This window comes from Chlamydotis macqueenii, chromosome 5, assembly GCF_036417535.1.
Source record: "Chlamydotis macqueenii isolate bChlMac1 chromosome 5, bChlMac1.mat, whole genome shotgun sequence".
In the NCBI taxonomy this organism is placed as follows: domain Eukaryota; kingdom Metazoa; phylum Chordata; class Aves; order Otidiformes; family Otididae; genus Chlamydotis; species Chlamydotis macqueenii.
In genome coordinates, this window is record NC_141560.1 from 18,392,823 (window position 1) to 18,410,975 (window position 18,153).

At 46.7% G+C, this 18,153-nt stretch overlaps 1 protein-coding gene across 3 annotated transcripts in view; it reads left to right on the plus strand.

Moving 5' to 3' along the window:
* Positions 1–10,107: 10,107 nt before the first annotated feature.
* The window catches only part of CCDC88C (coiled-coil and HOOK domain protein 88C), a 98,496-nt gene continuing 90,450 nt past the window's right edge, over positions 10,108–18,153 (plus strand). For all 3 annotated transcript variants that reach the window (XM_086748440.1, XM_086748442.1, XM_086748441.1), the window contains exons 1-2: positions 10,108–10,526; positions 10,629–10,729. In XM_086748440.1, the coding sequence (XP_086604566.1) occupies positions 10,467–10,526; positions 10,629–10,729 (161 nt within the window). In that variant the 5' untranslated portion in view covers positions 10,108–10,466. The remainder of the gene's footprint in view (positions 10,527–10,628; positions 10,730–18,153) is intronic.

Consider the following 18,153-nt stretch of genomic DNA (forward strand, 5'->3'; position numbering starts at 1 on the left):
CAGGGGGTGGAATTAATGCTCACAAAATGTGCATCTGTAATACAGACTAGGGATGATTTGGGCTGAATAATGTTGATTTTGATACTATGCTTGTAAGCAACTTTAAATTACATGCATAATAAAACTCTATGTGGACTGCTCACCTAAGAGGGTTCAGAAGCATTCGGTAGTTGCGTGTATCACTGTTAGCATTGCTTCTGGAAGTATATGCACACCGGAGCCCTTACAAAATGCTCATGAGTTTTCAGACAAAACTAGTCCTTTCTCTTGTGTTTCAGATACACGCTTTAGTGGCTGAAATCTGGAAATTTTATGGTAAAGTGTGCTTATCTCGGTAAGGCTTGCTTTAAACCTGCTGATGCTGAGTGGCCTTTTCACAACAATCAACATTGTTCAGGTGGGGAGGTCGATGCTGTTAGGTTGGTGAGTTCAGTACAGTCTTCTATCCCTCTGGTGAGGCCAGAGACAGTATGACTGTAGCTTCACTCCATCGCTGAATTTTTTTTTTAATATTTGAGGATCTGTCGTAGTTCAGCCCCGATCGGGACCAGACTACGCAGTCTCTCTCTCACTCCCCCCACCCTCCAAGACAATAGGGGGAGATAATGTAAGAAAAACAGCTCAAGGTTTGAGATATGGACAGGGAAAAAATCCTTAAAGTTACTGTTATGGGCAAAACAGACTCAACTTGGGGAAAAATACTCATTTATTACTAAAACTAGCAGGAGAATGAGACAGAGAACCCCTGCCTCTTCCTGAGCTTAACATTATCTCTACTACCTTCTCCATTGTGAGTGGCACAAGGGGGAAGAGGGAATGGGGGTTGCAGTCAGTTCATCACGTGTTGTTTTACGCTGCTGCTTCATAGTCGGGGGAAAGAACTCCTCACATTCCTCCCCTGCTCCGTTGTGGGGTCCCACCCGTGGGCCACAGTCTTTTGTGAAACTGCTCCAGCGTGGGTCATCTCTTCCACGGGGTGCAGTCCCTCCAGAACGGCTGCCCCAGCGGGCCCTCCACGGGCCACAGCCTCCTTCAGGCATCCACCTCCCCCAGTGTGGGGTCCTTCACAGGCTGCAGGTGGATCTCTGCTCCTCCGTGGGCCTCCATGGGCTGCAGGGGGACAGCCTGCCTCACCATGGGCTGCACCACAGGCTGCAGGGGAATCTTGGCCAGGAGCCGCATTACTCCTCCCCCTCCTTCTGAACTGACCTTGGTGTCTGCAGCCGTTCCTCTCACAAGAAAAATTCTTCACAACAGAGGCTGGCAGACGCCTCTCAGAATATCGTCACATCATCCATCTCATCTCCTCTCCACTTCTTGCAGCTGGGCTGGGCTGAGTTGGGCCCAGTCGGCCGCCTGGCGAGAGGCCAGAGGGTGAGGCCTGCAAGGCCCATGAGGTCTGCGCCTCCCCCTCTGCACCTCTGCCCCTGCTCAGCTTCTTCACATCTTCTCTTTTTTTTTTTTCCCCCTTCTTAAATATGTTATCACAGAGACGTTACCACGGAACATTCTGTCACCAATTGGCTCAGCCTTGGCCAGCAGCGGGTCCGCCCTAGGCCTGGCCAAGTCCACTGAACAAAGGGGAGCGACTTCTAGCAGTTTCCTACAGAAGCTGCCACCTTAGCCACCCCCCCCCCCCCAAATAAGACCACAACAGGATCCCTGGAGGAAGCTGTGATCAGGGGTGTGCAATTTGTTAATCTTGCCATTCAGAAGGATTTGATCAATGTTGTAACTAGGGATGTGGAGGTAACTGGAAGCAGCTCCTGATAAACTGATTTACAGAATTCTATGCTAACAACAATGAACATTTGGGATAAACTTTTTTAAAAAGCATATTTTGCAATATGCTGCTACTTTTGCATATCTGAAAATGTTGTTAAATTAGATCCATTTTTCTCTTGGAAAAAAAGCTTGTTTCCTTCCCATGGCTCCCCCGTTGATTCCACCCAAACAGAAGTGACTTCCTCTGCTGCCATCAGTTGGGATTTTGCAGATAAGCCTGGAGAGCTGGAAGCTGCAATTCTTACTGAAGAAGTAATTGCTGATTAAAACCAACAACAGAGCACAGCTCTTAGCATGTTTGAGTTTAGCCTCAAAATGGAAATAAATCTTCCTCTTCAGGGTCTGGATTACCTGAGTAAGAAACAAGGGAGATGTAAATGTTTGTTTTTCACGGGCAGGAGAACTAAGTACCAAAGCTCATAAAAGAATAATAGAAGTGTTTGTCTTCAGAAGCTTTCATATGTGTGTGCTCTTTATAAAGCACCTTTCAAATTTTCCTAGTGTTTATATAGCTTGCCATAATCTTTATCTGAATATAGAGGCATTATTTCATCTTTAGAGCATGTGTTCCCTTGGAACTAAGTTTGGAGATGTATGTATTTTGTTAGACATGTTGTGGGATTTACTTTTTGGTACAGTTGTCCGTCAGGGCCATACAGATGTTCTGCACAGCAGAGAATGACTGTGGTCCTTGCCTTTCACTGCTACGAACAGAACAACAGGTGGAACCTCTTGAGTACCCAACTAGCTGATCTTCAGATTTTCCTCTTGCTCAGTCTGGTGAATAAGATGGGCTTTCTCTTCAAAATAAGACCTCCTCCCTATAAAGTGAGGTGCCTGACACCAATGACCTAAGCTAGACTCAAGCCTCCAGGATCTGACCTCCACTAATTTAGTATGTTTAATTTGCCTGATGGAATAGTGTCTAATTCATGTTAATTTTGTAGTAAGGAAGTGCTACATCTGCATGACATGTTTGCATGCAAATCTATCTTGATAACTCTTTACCTGAGATCTGTGACTGTGGCTGCACCACATGTGATATGATACCTGAAGGAAACGGCTGTGGTAGTTGTGTAGTTTGTTTGGAGCTATGAGCTGTCTTTTGCAGCCTATTGCTAATGTAAGGATGCTTGATTGTAACCCCAGGGAAAAACACATTCGTACTTCACGACCTGGCAGCACCAGGTGCCAGATGAAGTGCCTGGTGGCTTTACAGGGAACACACTTCAGCCCCTCGTCCCTGTGCACAACCTGGGTCAAGTTCTACCCAAGTATCTACTTTCTTGACACCTCATAACCATATTGGTCTTCTGCCTTTTGAGATGGACTCAAAAGGGTCAAGATGGGAGGAAGACCGCTTGCAGAGCAGTAGCGTAAAGGGAGAAGCAAGGTGCCAGTCTCTGGCTGTCCAGCTGCAAGAGGTGAGTCATTCTGATACCTGCAGCCATATCTTGTTTTGATATTCAAGAATAGGACAGACCTTTTTTCAATGGTGAGGAATAACCAGAGCATCAAGTTGGCAAGCTTAGACATGAGAACAGCAGGCTAGTTACACCACCTCCATCCAAAGACAAATCACCTTTGCAGCATCGTGCAACTATGCTAGCACCTATGCCATGTGCTGACAATTTTGTAATAGACTGCAAGATCTCTTGGTTCTTACCATAAACATCAAAACAACAGCAGAAATTTGAGAGATTTCCATGTGTGTGTGTTTTGATCATATCATCCCTAATGACATTATTAGAATTACTCCCATTTTCCGTGTGCCGCAAGCCTCAATGGATTCTTACAAATCTCGTTCATCTTGCAGCTTATCTTCACAGTGAAGCAATATTACTCAAGCTCAGGATTGCTGTTAATTACATAATTTTAAGGAAAAATGAATCAAATTCATGCCTAAATATATGAATCCTCTTGAAGGATCAACTATTTCAGGAATGAAGGCTATCTACTTAGAGTACTGCAAGTGCAGGGAGAGATTTCCATAGACTGTGGAAAATTAACTCCTTTTTCTTTATGGAAAGGATCAGCAGGCTACTGGTGATGAATAAAAACTAGCCAAAGAGAGCAAGGTGGTTCCCAGAGTGCCCTTGGAAGCCTCTTGTAGAGCTCTGAAAACAGCCAGCTACAGATGGCTGTGATGGCTGTTAAAATCCAGAATACCAAAAGACACCCAAGGTAGGAGATGCGATATTCAGCGTATTATAACTGAGGGCACAAAACTGCTCACCAGAACAGCAAAGCATTTCACTCCACAAGACCTGAATTTGTAGGTCACAGACATCTTTGGGGAGTCCTTACAGTTACCTGCTCCAAATGTAAAAGCAAGCTTCAGCTCGCCTGTCCTCTTCCAGAGCCACACCTGGCAATTAGAGAAACTTTGCAAGCTGGATGTGTGGTGTCAATAGCTAAACCATTCACATCACTGCCTCATCTATTTCTCGCCATTATCCAGACATGTGAAAGGTAGTCCACCATAAGACAACGCAGCCCACTAGTTAATAACTGGTTGGTTGATAAACCCTTCCTCTACTGCAGTAATAATACACTATGGCTATTTCAGGGTGCTGCTGATATCAAAATGCGTCTGGCAGCTTGCAGAATCCTTTGTAAAATATTAACAAGGTAAGACTAGATGGCTGATGTAGATCAGATACGACAGCGTGTACAGCGTGGTGAATACAATCACTACAACATGTGTCTGGTCTTCTATCTGTGCTTTTTGGACACGCCAGCTACTACTGCGCCAAATAGTGAGAGAACAGCATCGTGCTGATTGATAATCTGCCTACAGCTCTTGCATCAGAGTACGAGGACAGGCAGGAGGTGTGTACAGCCAACGAAGAGAACGGCTTTTGAACAGCAGCCTTACCACGGCAGAGTCCTTGCATGCTCTGCAGTGAGTTTACAGTCACTACAGCATCTGTGAAACACAGGTGTTACAATGCAAATAACAGTTATCTCAAGCAACTGTAACTGAAAAATAATCTTACTTCTCAGAGAGTGAGCCAAGCCCATGTGATTTAAAGTCAGTTTCTGTTCACACTGACCTCTAAATAAGCTTAAACTTTTACATAATTCAATTAGAATCAAAGCCACCTTCTGTGTTTCAGCACGTTAAGTCAGTGCATGATACATAAACCACTGATCACCAATTTCTACCATACTCTTGTAAAACAGCTACCTCTAACCCCTTCTTTGGGGTTATCAGTGGACAACCTCAGTTTTGTGCCTTCTGTCACAATGCCTCAAAACTGGAGTCTCTAATTTAATTAGTTTCTCACATTCTTAAAATTCTTCCCGCATCTGTCTGACTCTCTCACACAGAAGTGAACCTGGGGTGGTTTGAGCAGGTAGCACAGACGTATATTTCCCCATTCCCCACACTGTTCCAAGAAATGGCTCTCCTCTTGGTGGATATCTGAGGTGGTGGTCCCAGCCCTACTGTCATCTACCTCCCTGCCAAGGCTTTGTTAACTCCTCCTCCTTGGATTGTTTTCCTTACACATGAATTTACGCTGTTCTTCATCTCCAGCAAGCCTAAGTACGTTCCAAAGGTGCTTATAAAATCTTTGGTTGTGCTTGCCTGTTATTTTTACCTAGTCCCCAATGTCGTCATCGTTCTTGTGTTTGCCTGGGATGCAAGCACTCTGCCCTTCCTTTCAAGTTCATGCAAAGAGCTACAAACCACCGCTCCTTCATCTTCTCCTCACATGTTTTGCTCAGTAGTAACTTTATTGTTTGCCTCCTATATTTGACTTTGTAATTATTTTCTATAGACTCAGACATTTATGACATATTCTGCCCAAACTCCCTCTGTGTTTTCGATTCTGTATTATGTTAATCTTGTCAGGAACCTACGTAGCTGGCTTAAATTTCACCACTGAATGAACATCCTGCCCTGTATCAAAGGTTAATGCTAGGTTTTCTGGGAGTTTCTCTCTGAATGTTTTCTTTCAGACACGAACCACAGAGACTCTGTAAATCACCAGCATCGCCCCGCCGCGTTCAGATTGATCTAAGGCACATAAGCAAATACTTCTGGGGTTTTGTTTGTGTTTTGGTAGCACATATAGTTTTGTTTCTTTTTATTTCTATTCAAATTTCTCTAACACAGTTTCTTTACCACCTTTGTCCAAACAAAAGGGACAGTATTGAAAACAGCATTCCAGAATTGGATACTGCAAGGAGGAAAGCTATCTTCTGGCCACCCTCTTTTTTCTTGGCACCTGTTGTTTACAACTCCAGAGTCCATATAAAGTAAACTTGCTTCATAGCTGAGAAGTTGGTTGAGGAACAGTAGAGTCATATTTACAAGAAAGCTGCTTAATGACAGTCCCAAGCAAAAGAGGAGAAAAAGCCGTTTCCTGATTACCATGAGTTTAACTCTTGTATTGTAACCCCGTAAATTCTGTTACTCCCATCCCTCAGCAACTTACACTTCAGACAGCAGATGAATGGTGGAGCTTTGTTGATGGTTGTAATTGTTGCTAGGGGACAGTCTGAGGGAGGTGAATTATGCCATTTACAGTCAGCCTAAAGGAACATTTGGAAATGCCTGAGCTTAGAAATGTCCTTTTGCGGTCTGTGCTGCTAAGAGTCGAGGGCTTTGTGGCTGTGAAGAGTGCTTTAGAAATACATGATGATAACAGAGGTGTTAGACACCCTGGTGTCTTTAGTTGTTTGTACCCTTGTATGTGTTTTAAATCATTCTGGTTTCTTATTTCTTTGATAATTATGTTTACTTAAAAGCTGACATTGTGCAAATGGTATGAAAAGAAACTAAGTTGTTGCAAATCACATTCAATACTACAAATTTTCCTAATTTATTTACTTAAGAGGCATGATTTCCAAATACACTGACATGTACGTGTTTGGATCTGAATTTTCTTGGATATATTCCCACGCATTTATTTTATTTTGATTCCTGTGGGCAGGCAGCAGCTTCAGGTACTGCCAGAAATGAGAACTTGACCTGTAGTAAGCAGGTGAAGTTTTTCAAGCTTTGTCTTTGGTGAAACACAAGATGGGTAAAAACAAGTGCTCATACTATAAAAGCTAAGTTACAGTTCAGAGAGGACACAGAGGAAGCGATACACACCTCGCTGGGGCTGACAGGTATGACACAGAATTACCGAGAAGAAACATACGCAGGCTGGGGATCTAATAGCCAGGGTATTTTTTTTTTTTTGCAGAAGGCAGACAGTCAGACACCGTGTCGAGTTCCGTGCAGTGTACCAGAGACTGAACTTTGCAGGACTCCAGGGCAAGCCTGGTCTTGTTCCTTTTCAGGTCAGCAGGGTTTTACCAACACCCAATGCTTTTGTGTGGCCAGCCTGAAGTCTGTGGCTCAAGAGAGCAGTTAGACTCGGGACTTTGGGAGACTCTTCGTTGAGCGTTTCTCAGCGCATCTCCCACAGCCCTTTGGCTTTTGGCTCTTCAGCCAAGGGCTGGAGACCGTCGCAGCGCTTCCATTCCCCCTTGTCACGCGTGTTGAAAGAGTTTAACAGTATTTCACACACTACATCAGTGGTGCCGCCTTTCAAAACACGAACAACGTTATTTCCTACTCTTGCTTTCAGCACGGGAGGCAAGACCGCAGCCGCCCCGCGGACCCAGAGCACCCCCCTCCCGCCCCCGGCCCGGGCGGGCCGCGCTGCCTGCTACCACCGCCAGGGGGCGCCCGGCCCCCGCCCGCCGTGGCCAAGAGGGCGGCGCCTCCAACCCCATCCTCGTCCTCGACCCCGTCTCCAGCCCCATCCCCACCATCCCCATCCTCAGCCCCATCATCCCCAACCCCAACTCCATCCCCCCTTCCCGTCCCGCCACTGCGGCTGCATCTCCAGCACCTGCTGTGCTGCTGCTAGAGACCAAGTATTTTCTCTAACACACGTGGTACCCTTGAGTAACGTGTGAGCATTTGGCACCCAAAAGCATCCCCGGAAGATTTCCTGGATAAGAAGTTTGGTTTTTATAACTGTGCTCCATGACGTGCCCTCCCTTTTAGTCCTCTCACTATGGGCAACCACCGCCGCTTGCCTTCAGGAGTTCGTAGAGGCACACTCCTACGAATGAGTCAGAGCCAAGCTCTGAAAAGGACAGTATTCTTGCAGTTGTTCTGTCTTCTCTGAAGGCAACTGTATGCATTTGAAATATTATTACATTTGTTTTCTTTTGACTCTGTTGATTAACACACTGGTCTTCTGTTAAAGTACTGCAGTAACAGCTTTAAAATTTTATTTGATGAGTTCTGCTCACAAAGCTGGAGACCATAAGGCTTCAAGAGGTATAGCAGTCCATCTCCATGAAGTGCTGAGAAATTAACTGCTCTTCTTTTTCTCTCCACACCTGCGCAGGAGCTGTTTGGCTCAGAAGCATACCTGTTTCTCCCTCCAACTGCTACAGACGGTTTCCTTGCAAACCTTCCTTCTCTCCAGGTTCAGAAACGCCTAGACTACATGACCCGCACAACGAAGGGTTACTTTAGCTATTCGTGCCCTCCTGGCACATCCTCTCCAGAATCCTAAAGCAAGCCCGCCGCGCTGGCCTGTAAACACGCGGCGGTTCAGACGGGCCAGGGCCGGCCAGCAACCCGGCGTTACCCCTCCCTTGGTCTGCCGGTTGGAGGAGCAAAACCAAATCGCCAGCCTTAAACAACACCGCTCACCGGCTCATTCAGGGCCGCTCCCGTGTAATAGCGGGCTCCATCCAAATGCAAATCCGAGACCCCGGTGCCCCCTCGCCCCGCGGGGCCGGCGCGGGCAGGCGGGAACCTGCCGCGCGCGCCGGGTGAGGGGGAGCGGGAAGGCGACATGGCGGCGGGTTCCCCTTCCCGCCCCCTGCCAACACGAAACTCTGACCTCCCCGATGTACCGGTCACCGGTGCTACCGAAAAGCGTGTGGTCCTCGGTACGCACAGGGCTGCCCAAAGCCAGGTCCTTGGTGAAGCAAATCATTAAAACGGGTCTGTAGTGGGACACACAGAGCTCTGCCACGGACGGCGCTGCCCACCGCTCGGTAACGGATGGATTACGAACGGCTCGGGACCCTCGGGGAACGTGGTGGCTGCGAACAGGTGTGCCCACCTCCCTTCCCCCAAAATATGCATGGCAGAGTAGGTGGTTAGTAATAAACAGCATTTCCGACACGTCTAAGATCCAAATTGTATTTTGTGAGTTCAGGCAAAAATGCATTAAGAAGTGGCTGATGCAAGGACTGATAAATACCAGAGAGAAAAGACCACATCTGTGAAAAATAGAGCAAACCATCAAACACGAATCCTAGCAAAATCAGACTTTGCTATCTAACATCATGCATGCAATGGCTCAACTTTATGACTAAATTATATTTCCTTAGAATCTGAGACGGTGATAAAGCAGTAATCATTCAGATTACTTGTTTTGGGTTTTTTTGTTTTAGACTAAGCATAAATTCTGCCCCCGCAGGAAGATAAAATCCTCTGTCCATCCCCGGTGGCGGGACCGCTCGGTGCAGCCGTTCGCGCCCTGGCGATACGGCCGGTGATCGCCCGCGCATCGGTTGCGCCGAGAGCTGCGCCGGCCCAGAACGAACGGCGTCCCGCCCCGCGAGCTCACACCGTAACGCCCGGTGCAGCTGGCCCACAACGACCTCTGCAGCGCTACTGCCGCAAGGGGTTTATGCTGCACGTTTTGAAGCACCCCTAAAAAAAAAAAAAAAAAAAAAGCTGTTCTCGCCTGCTGAAGATGGGTAGCTTCGTGCTTTTTAAAGCAGAAAGTTCAGAACTGCGCGTTACCGTCCCGCACGGGCGCGGCTCCGCGGCGCAGGCTGGCGCACGGCCCGCCAGCTCCCAGCCGGGTGTGCAGGTGTACCCGCCCACGGCGCCCTCCCGAGCCCGCCCAGCTCGCGGGCCAACCGCGCCGCGGGGCCCTCGCACCGCCTCGGTTCCGACGGGGGAACCGGTCGTAGCCGCAGGCGGAGCGGGGCTGGCGTCCCTCTCACAAACTTTCGGCCGAGAGATCGCGCCGCCGCGGGGGCGGACCGGCCACGGCAGCGCCCGGGAGGCGAAACGGGCGGGCGAGGCCAGGGCGGGCAGCGTGCGCCAGGGCCACCAGCAGCTGCTGGCCCCGGCCTCGCACCGCGTCCCGCCCCCGCGGCTGCCCAGGGGCGCCGCCCATTGGCCGGCGCCGGCCCTTTCTGTGCCTCTCATTCGCGGCGGGCCATGCCCGTCAGGTTGCTGTCGCGGCCCGGGTCTAGTTGCCGGGGCAAGGGCGCGCCCCACCGCAGGTAGCGCCGCGGTGGCGGCCGGAGAGGGGCTGGGGGGCTGTGTCTGCTGACGGAGCTGCTCCCTTGCGAGCTTCGCGCCTCTGCTCTCGGTAGTTAGCCGCGGGCGGTAGCTCCCCTTCCCTGGCACGGCTCTCTCCTGCCCGCGGGCGCCGGGCGGCTGCGGGGGCGAGGTCGGCGAGGGAAGACCGGCCTGTTGCTGCCGGGAGGAGGGACCCCGGCGGCGGTGAGCGGCCCCGCGTCTCCCCCCGGCGCGGGGGCGGGGGAGCGATGAGCCGCGCATTGTTTCCCCTGTAGGCAGCGCCCGGCGGGCAGCGGGGCGGCGGGCCATGGGCTCCGCGCCTTTGTCTCCGGAGTGAGCCGGCCCCGCTCCCGCAGCCTCCCGCCGCCGCCGCCAGCCGGGCCCCGGCGACATGGACGTGACCGTCTCCGAGCTCCTGGAGCTCTTCCTGCAGAGCCCCTTGGTGACCTGGGTGAGTGCGGGGTGCGGGCGGGGAGCGGGGAGGCTACCGGCGGGGGGCGGCTGGGCCCTCCCGCCATCCCCCTCCCAACCCTGCTGCCCTTCCTCCCGGCAGGTGAAAACCTTCGGGGCCCTGGAAAGCGGGGACGAGGACAGTCTCGGCGTCTACATGGACCTGGTGGATGGCGTCGTCCTGAACAAAATCATGTTACAGATGTGAGTGGGCGCCCGAGGAGGGGTGGGCGGCAGCCCCGCGCGGAGCCGGGCCGGGCCCGGCGTCGGGGCTGCGGAGGGAGAGATCGGCGCTGCCAGCGCGGCGCGTCCCGCTGCCCTGGGCAGCGCCTTCGGGGCTGGGGTGGGACCGGGAGGCTTTCGAGCGGGCAGGCTGGAAGGGCTCGGGGTAGGGCGAGAGCGTCGGCTGTGCATTTTTGCCTTTTGGTTGCTGTTTGAAATTATTAAAAACAAGGTGGGGGGAAACACGATCAATTCCTGTAAAATCTACTTTAACGTTTTTCTAAGGTTTTTTTTTTTTTTTTTTTTGGCGTATGTGTGTTTTATTTTATTTTTTTTTCCCCCAAATGGTTACTTTCTCATACTTGTTCACGTGTGCTTCAGGGGAGGGTATGTGGCAGTACGAATAAGGAAATGAAAGTAGTTTATCATATGAGGCTTTACTAGGAAGATTTTATCTGAAGTGTGTCTACGTTCTTGTGTAAACTTGGATATTAAATACATAATTTAGGGGGGAAAAAAAAAAGACCACAACTTCGGTGATATTTCTTTTGGGCAGCACTGTAAAGGTGTGTCTTGAGGAAACTTATAAATAGGTTAAAAGAGCAAACACTGAGAATACCTTAACACTGAAGTGAGTTGTTCATAAAACATATTTTTTTTAACTACATCCTTTCCTGTTGCTGGTCTGCTGCATGACTGTTTTCTATCATGTCTGTATTTGCTTTTAAATATTCTGAAATGCATCTGGTAAAGAGTTTGTAGGGAAAAGTATTTGACTTGCAGGGGAGGAGCTTTGGCCAAGTCCAAGCACTTCAGTGAAGAATTTATGTCAGAATCTTCAGGTGCAATTCTTGGAGGGGGAAAATAAATAAAGTTTGAGAACCCATGCCCCACCCACTCAAGTTGACAAGCTTTGTTATCTTCTAGTACCTGGCTGCTCCATCTCAAGTTTTTTTTTCTGGTTTGATGTTACTAACAGTGGAAATTGAGTTGGAACTTAGTGAAGATTCACGATTTGAAACAGAATCCAGATCAATCACTCCACTTGAGGATAACAAACTAGCAGTGTAAAATGTTAGCTGAGATGGAAACCTGTTTTGAAAAGAAGACCTAATTTCTAGCATTTCTGAAGGAGTAACTACACTTTCTGCAAATTGCGAACTTGAGTGTGAGTGTTCAGTCCAGACTTGTACTTTTTCCAAGATGTGGGAAATTGGATTTTGATTTACGACCATTGTGTTTAGTGTGGAGATGACCAACCAAACTACTGAGGAAATAGCAGCAGTTAAGTCTGCTGCAGGTTTAATTAACTAAACTATCACTGTTATCTAATATGTGAAAGAATCTTATTATTTCAAAACAAGAAAAAATAACTTAGTATTTAGTTGCTCTTGATTTTTGTTATTAAATAGGCCGTGGCTTTTGAATGACTGTGGCATTCTTATGGGTGATGTATTTTAGAAGTGCTTTATCGGATGGTGTGTGCAAACAAGTATTTTGTAGTTGGCCATTGAGATATGTCTAAGGAGACAGGAAACTGTTGCAGTCTGTGGAGCAACTTCACAATGCTCTGGGGACAGGGAGTGAATGATAGGATTTCATTGAAATAAGGACGATAAGCATTGAAATAAGGAAGATAAGGATATAGGCTGCCTGAGTGCGGTGACACCAGTTGGTGTTTTGTCGGATATCATGTGTTTGTGAGAAGTGTCCTGGTGTATTTGCTTGCCCTAAGCAGTCGGGAAAATAAGTTTGTTTCTTCCAAAAGACATCTCTGCCAGCAGTGTCACAGAAGGCGTAAGTGGGGGAAGCACAAGAAGTGTGAAGTAGGATGCTGTCCCGTTACACGCAATCAGGATTTTTGTCCCCTTTTTAGGCTGCTTTGTCAGTGCTTCTGATTGTGTCTAAGGAGCTTGAAACTAAGAACTTTCTTCTGAGAGTGCAAACATGTTTAACTTAGAAAGGAGCATGGTTGCATTTATGTATCGCAACCCAGCAAGGCATTCAGGAGAGATGCTTGTCTGTGACCTTCAATTTTCCTGACTTGACCTTTAGGCGTAGCAGTGCTTTTACTACTTGCCTGTACATCAGGAAAGCCTTGCAAGGCGTGTTTCTGCCCCACAAAGCTTCCACAATAGAAAAATAAATGCGTTTTTTAAAATGCTTGCTCATCAGTTTTTCAAGTCCTGGTCCCTAAAGATGACTTTCAGTGCTTGGCTTGAGATTTCTTCCTGCTGAAATTGTAGTAATGAGGACCTTTGATAAATCTGCTAGAATTTGATATGCCATGCCATGATAGTGTTTGATTGCCTGGAAGCACAGATGCACGCATGCATGCACGTGCAGAGAGCAGGGGGTAGCACAGTGAGAGAGCTGAGCTCCTGTTGTGGGTAGCTGTCTCCTCACTCCTGTGTTATTTTGCTTTTAGTTTTTTTTAAGTTAAATATCCTGCTTGCCTGCTTACTGGAACACAAATAACACAGGCACATGAGCTTGCATCTAAACACCAGGTGTGATGCAGTACTTTGCTGCAGATCCACAGGTTTCTTTCAGTAAAGATTTTTGAAAACAAAGTTCGGAATTGCATTATTAAAAATAAAGCATTTTTGTCCTGCATCAAAGCAGACTTTAAGTTTAATCTATGGCCAAAAAGTCAAGTGGATCTTTGAAGAAATCCAGATATACCTATTGAGTGGAGACTGAGTGAAAGTGAGGTTTTAGCTGTTTGAGGCGTGAGCGGGCTGTACGAGTTCAGTCAGCCTCTAGTTTCTGTTGTAATAGGTTGGATTTTGCCCAAATGCTATCTGGCAACTTGGAGTGGGTGGAGGAGATCCCAACTGCTTGGTGTTGTGGTGTAAACGTTTTTTAGGTGGTGGGCTCCTATCTGCAAGGCAGCTGTGTCACTAGAGAGGTACATGAGCCCTATCGCTTTGGCTGTGTGACAGGAGGTGAAAATAGGGCTGTTCAGAAATGAGCTGCCCCCAGGAATGCTGTCCCTGAATAAAATGTAGTTTGCTCAGGCACACCAAATCTTGCCATGGCGCAAGGGTAGAGGAAGGGGACCCAGCCTGGGTTTAGGCAGATTGTAGCCACAAAGTGGTTGGTAGGTAACCAGCTGCTGAGCTTTACTGGTGATTTCTTTGGTTGCTGGTGATCCATAGCAAAGCAAGACCGTTTTTACAAAAGACTTGGGGATGGCTTAGTTCTCAATAGTAGTGCCTAGCTGCTTAACCAGTTAAATCTCATAGAAGGACGCAGACAGCAGCGTTTGGTTTCTCCACTTACATTTTAAGTCAAGACAAATGTTTTTTTCCAAGTCATTTTGCTGTAAATGAGTGGTTTTCTTTTCCTATGTTCTGTCCAAGTGTATACCCCAACCTGATCATGCATAAAGGACACATGGGTTTTTGCAAACTTGCAGTACTGGCTGAATACTCTGCATACAAAAATGTTTCTTAATCTTCAAAGTGGAACTCCTATGTCCTGAGCTTCTGTGTTTCTAGTGGATTTATGTGTATCAGCTTCTGAGCTCTTCTGCAGACAGATTTTGAAGAACTTTTTTCAGATGGTTTTGTGCCACTTCCTGGTATGAAACTAGCACGTGGCAACACTGCACAGACTGCCTTCAGTGTTACAGTTGCAGCTGTGGCATAATACCTGCAAGCGTAAGCAAATATTTACTGTGTTTAACTTCTTATAGAAGGTTTTATTTTGGAAATGATGTGAGAGGTTACACATGCAGGCACACAAGCACATAAGTGTTTTCATATTGACTAATTCTAATTTTTCTGATTGATGGTAGACCCTGCTTTTCCGTTACACATTCCTGTTTGCTGAATGTTTCATTGGGAATACATCTGATAAAACCACTTGTATTAAAACTGCATAGTAAAAATGCACAATAATGGGTTTTTCCATTTCAGTTGCAGCTGTAATGGTTTGTGGTACTGTCAATCTGTCTTCTTTAATTTAGACCATGTGACAGGAACAGCCACGTTGTGAGTGTCCGCTTCTCGTGGTTTGTAGCAAATGGCATGAACACCGGAAGGCTGAAGATGTGCATCCATTTAGAATTCTATTTAAAGGTGCATTTTTCTACCATTTTCTGGGCAATTTAGAGACTCCTCTAGCCTTCTGTGGCTTCATCTCACTTCACATTAGAGGAAGGGAGTTAGACTGGTCCAAGAGTCGTGTACTTTCACTTAGCAAGTTACCTGCAAAGCGAAGTGCTGCAGGATGCTGGGTACACTAGGCATCTTCTGGTGACTCATAACCTTTGGGCCTTGCTTGCGGGCTTTCCCCTTGCTCATCAAAATTATTTGTCAGAAATTGCTTTAATAGGATTGTCATTTTGAATTTTAATTTTTTTTTTCTCGTTACTTTTATTTTACTAATTGGGAGCTTAAGGGGTTGCATCTTCAAGCACTCATGCTACTGGCCCCATGCCTGCTGGACTCTCACTTGGTCTCTGTCTCCTGGCCCTTCCTTTCCTCTGTACTGGTGTGAAAGTCATGAAGGTGTACAAACTGGAGAGCTTATTTAAAATGTTTGGGTGTATAGTGAAGTTTGAGGCTTTCCTTCTCTTTGTTTGGCTTGGGTGTTTTTTACTGGTTTGTGGAGGACCTCCCTTAGTCGCACCTCAGTCACACTGCCTCAGTGTTATTTAGGTAACTTTTTTTATCTTGAGGAGTAGGTGTTTTTTTAAAAAAGAGAGTATTGTAATTTTTATTGTATTTGTGTGTAAGGGAAAGACCAAACATCGAAGGACTGAAAAAGCATCTCACTGAGGTTGTGTTCAGGGATTGTTTTGATACATTCAGACAGGAATTTGTTTGGGTTACTTGATTCGTGTTGTAAAAAATCTTTTTCATTTTCAGTATGATCCTTGGAAAAAAATTATTTTTAGGTTTTTTTTTAAGTTAAATATCCTGCTTGCCTGCTTACTGGAACACAAATAACACAGGCACATGAGCTTGCATCTAAACACCAGGTGTGATGCAGTACTTTGCTGCAGATCCACAGGTTTCTTTCAGTAAAGATTTTGAAAACAAAAAAATTAATCATAAACAAGTTTCACCAACAAAGAGGTGCTATAATGTGCAGAGCTGTGGTACCAACAGCTCTGGCTTTTTGGTTTGGTGTTTTTTGTTTGTTTGTTTGTTTTGTTGGTTTTTAGGGTACAAACATCTTTAAACATAGAATTTGCCTCTTATGGTGTAATTTTACTCAGGTGCTTTTTATCCTTGAGGACTCTGCTTCCCCTTTTCCCTGCTGTAGATCAGACTGTTGGGGTTGTAGTGTTTAGAGTACCTCGATCTGTCCAGATTTTTGTCATTTTTCTTTCATTTCTCTTGAGATTGGTAAGTGTGTGTGTGGCTGTGGATTTTCTGGCAGCTCGCTCCTTCGCTGAGCGCAGATAACTTCAGGCCTGCTCAGTCTCGGGGTGTTGCCCCATTCCCATGTGGTGAGGTCCACCTGCTTGTGGGCTGCTCTCTGCTCCCCTGTGGGGAGGAGGTAGCAGATGGGTCTGGGTCCGTTCTCACAGCAGGACCTGTTTGTTGGGTCTCCTGGCTCCTCTGTCTCTCCTCTTTGGTGTCCCTTGAGATGTCTTAGGTGAGTGATGTGGAGGAGGCAGGAGGAGGGATCCAGCTGACCACCTCGCATAATGTGACTTGGTTATTCTAGACAGGAGGTCTGACACAGAAAATGTCTGGAAAATGCAACAAACGTATTCTTTCTGAATAAAAACATATCTCAAACCCTTGATTCTTTTATGTGTTCATCTCCATGCTTATTAGGTCAAAAGATGTTTTGCCAGTTCAGCTGGATAAAACTGGACTTACATGGTAAATGGAAAAGAATAAATCTGTCTCTTTTTGGGAACCTCCCACTGCCTCCATGAGCAACTTTCTGTGCTCCTCCAAGTTCTCGGCTGTGGAGCTAGGACAGCCGTAGTCAGTATTCAAGCCTATTTGATCCAGAACTGGAAAAAAATATGGTAACAAATGAAGAAGAAATCGGATATTGCTTATTGGAAGGAATTGTTTAGTTTTCCCTGTGGAAATAGGTAGGCCCTGTGGTAGTTCGAAGTGTAGGCTGTGCTGGCCTTTCACATCTTGTGCAAAGGATCCTCTCTGAAGTGACCTGAGGTGCTGGATGAAGTTGGTTACACAGCACATTCAGAAATCCAAACTGTCATTTTTCTGAGCTACATTCTGTTTTCAGAAAAGCTTTTAACTTCCTTGTCTCTGAGGAGGAGGAAGCAGGACTGCCAGAGTGACACTGTGTGCTGTGGCTTGGCTCCAGGTTAAGAGGACCCTGAGGTCAATGGCATTAAGAGCTCTTGGGCCAACCAATTACCCTTAATGAAGATGATAGGATAAAAATTCCAGAATTGCTTCTGAGGGCCCAGTCCTGCCAATGCTTATGTTCTTGTGACAAATGACTAGCTGTGCTGTGCCAAAAGATGAGCAGGTCTTGTCTTGGAAGGAGGAGTTGTTCTGTGTCTTACGTGCTTTTGAAAACCTCATCCAAGTCCTGCAGTTACACCCCTACAGCTGTTGAAGAAATGCTGTGGCTGGTTGGTGTGTTTTGTGGATTTTTTTTTTTCCCCTGTTTTGGGAAGGGTCGTGGAGTATTACTCCAAGTCAAAGCTTTTTCTTCTTGGCTGTAGGCCTGAGTCAGTGCCAGACAGCTGCGTGGCAGCATGCTGCCTACATGAGCTTTCATGTTGAAATGAGAACTGTAGGCTGACCCTTCTCTTTGACCAGGTTCTCTTTACTATATGTTTCTTCCCTTCTAACTTCCTGGTTTGTTGTAACCTTGCCTAAAAAGGCTAAATATCCAGCTTCCTTTGGAATCCAGCATCTGCTTGGAGTGTACTGAAAGGCAGGTACTCTCTGAGGTCACAGCCAGGTGCCGTTATACTTCTCCAACTTGCTGTGTTGCTGAAGATCCATACTGTCAGACTCTATGTGGGTGTGGCTTCTGCACTCCTGTATCTGAGCATCAGTAAAATGGAATACAGATTTTACTTTAAAAGCTTGTTACAGTTGCCTCTCTTTTGTTCTATTTTTTTAATAATTTATTACAGTGCCAATCAGTATATAGAATCCTTTGCTGCTCTAAGGGCTGTGTAGAGTCTTGCTAGTTTACATCAGTAGCGCTGTCTGATCATCTGTACTTCAGTTTGCTTGAACCTTGGTACATAAATACTGTGTCTGATATTATCTGCTGCCAAGGCAGTTCTCTGTCATCTTTGAAATATCTATATAGTCTATAATATTTATACACATAGTCTTCACTAGAGAGGTGCTTTGGGATGGTTGTGCATTTAAAACAATCAAAACAAACAAAAAAAAACCCCAAACCCAAAAAAAACCCCTCTTTGACATATTTACATAAAC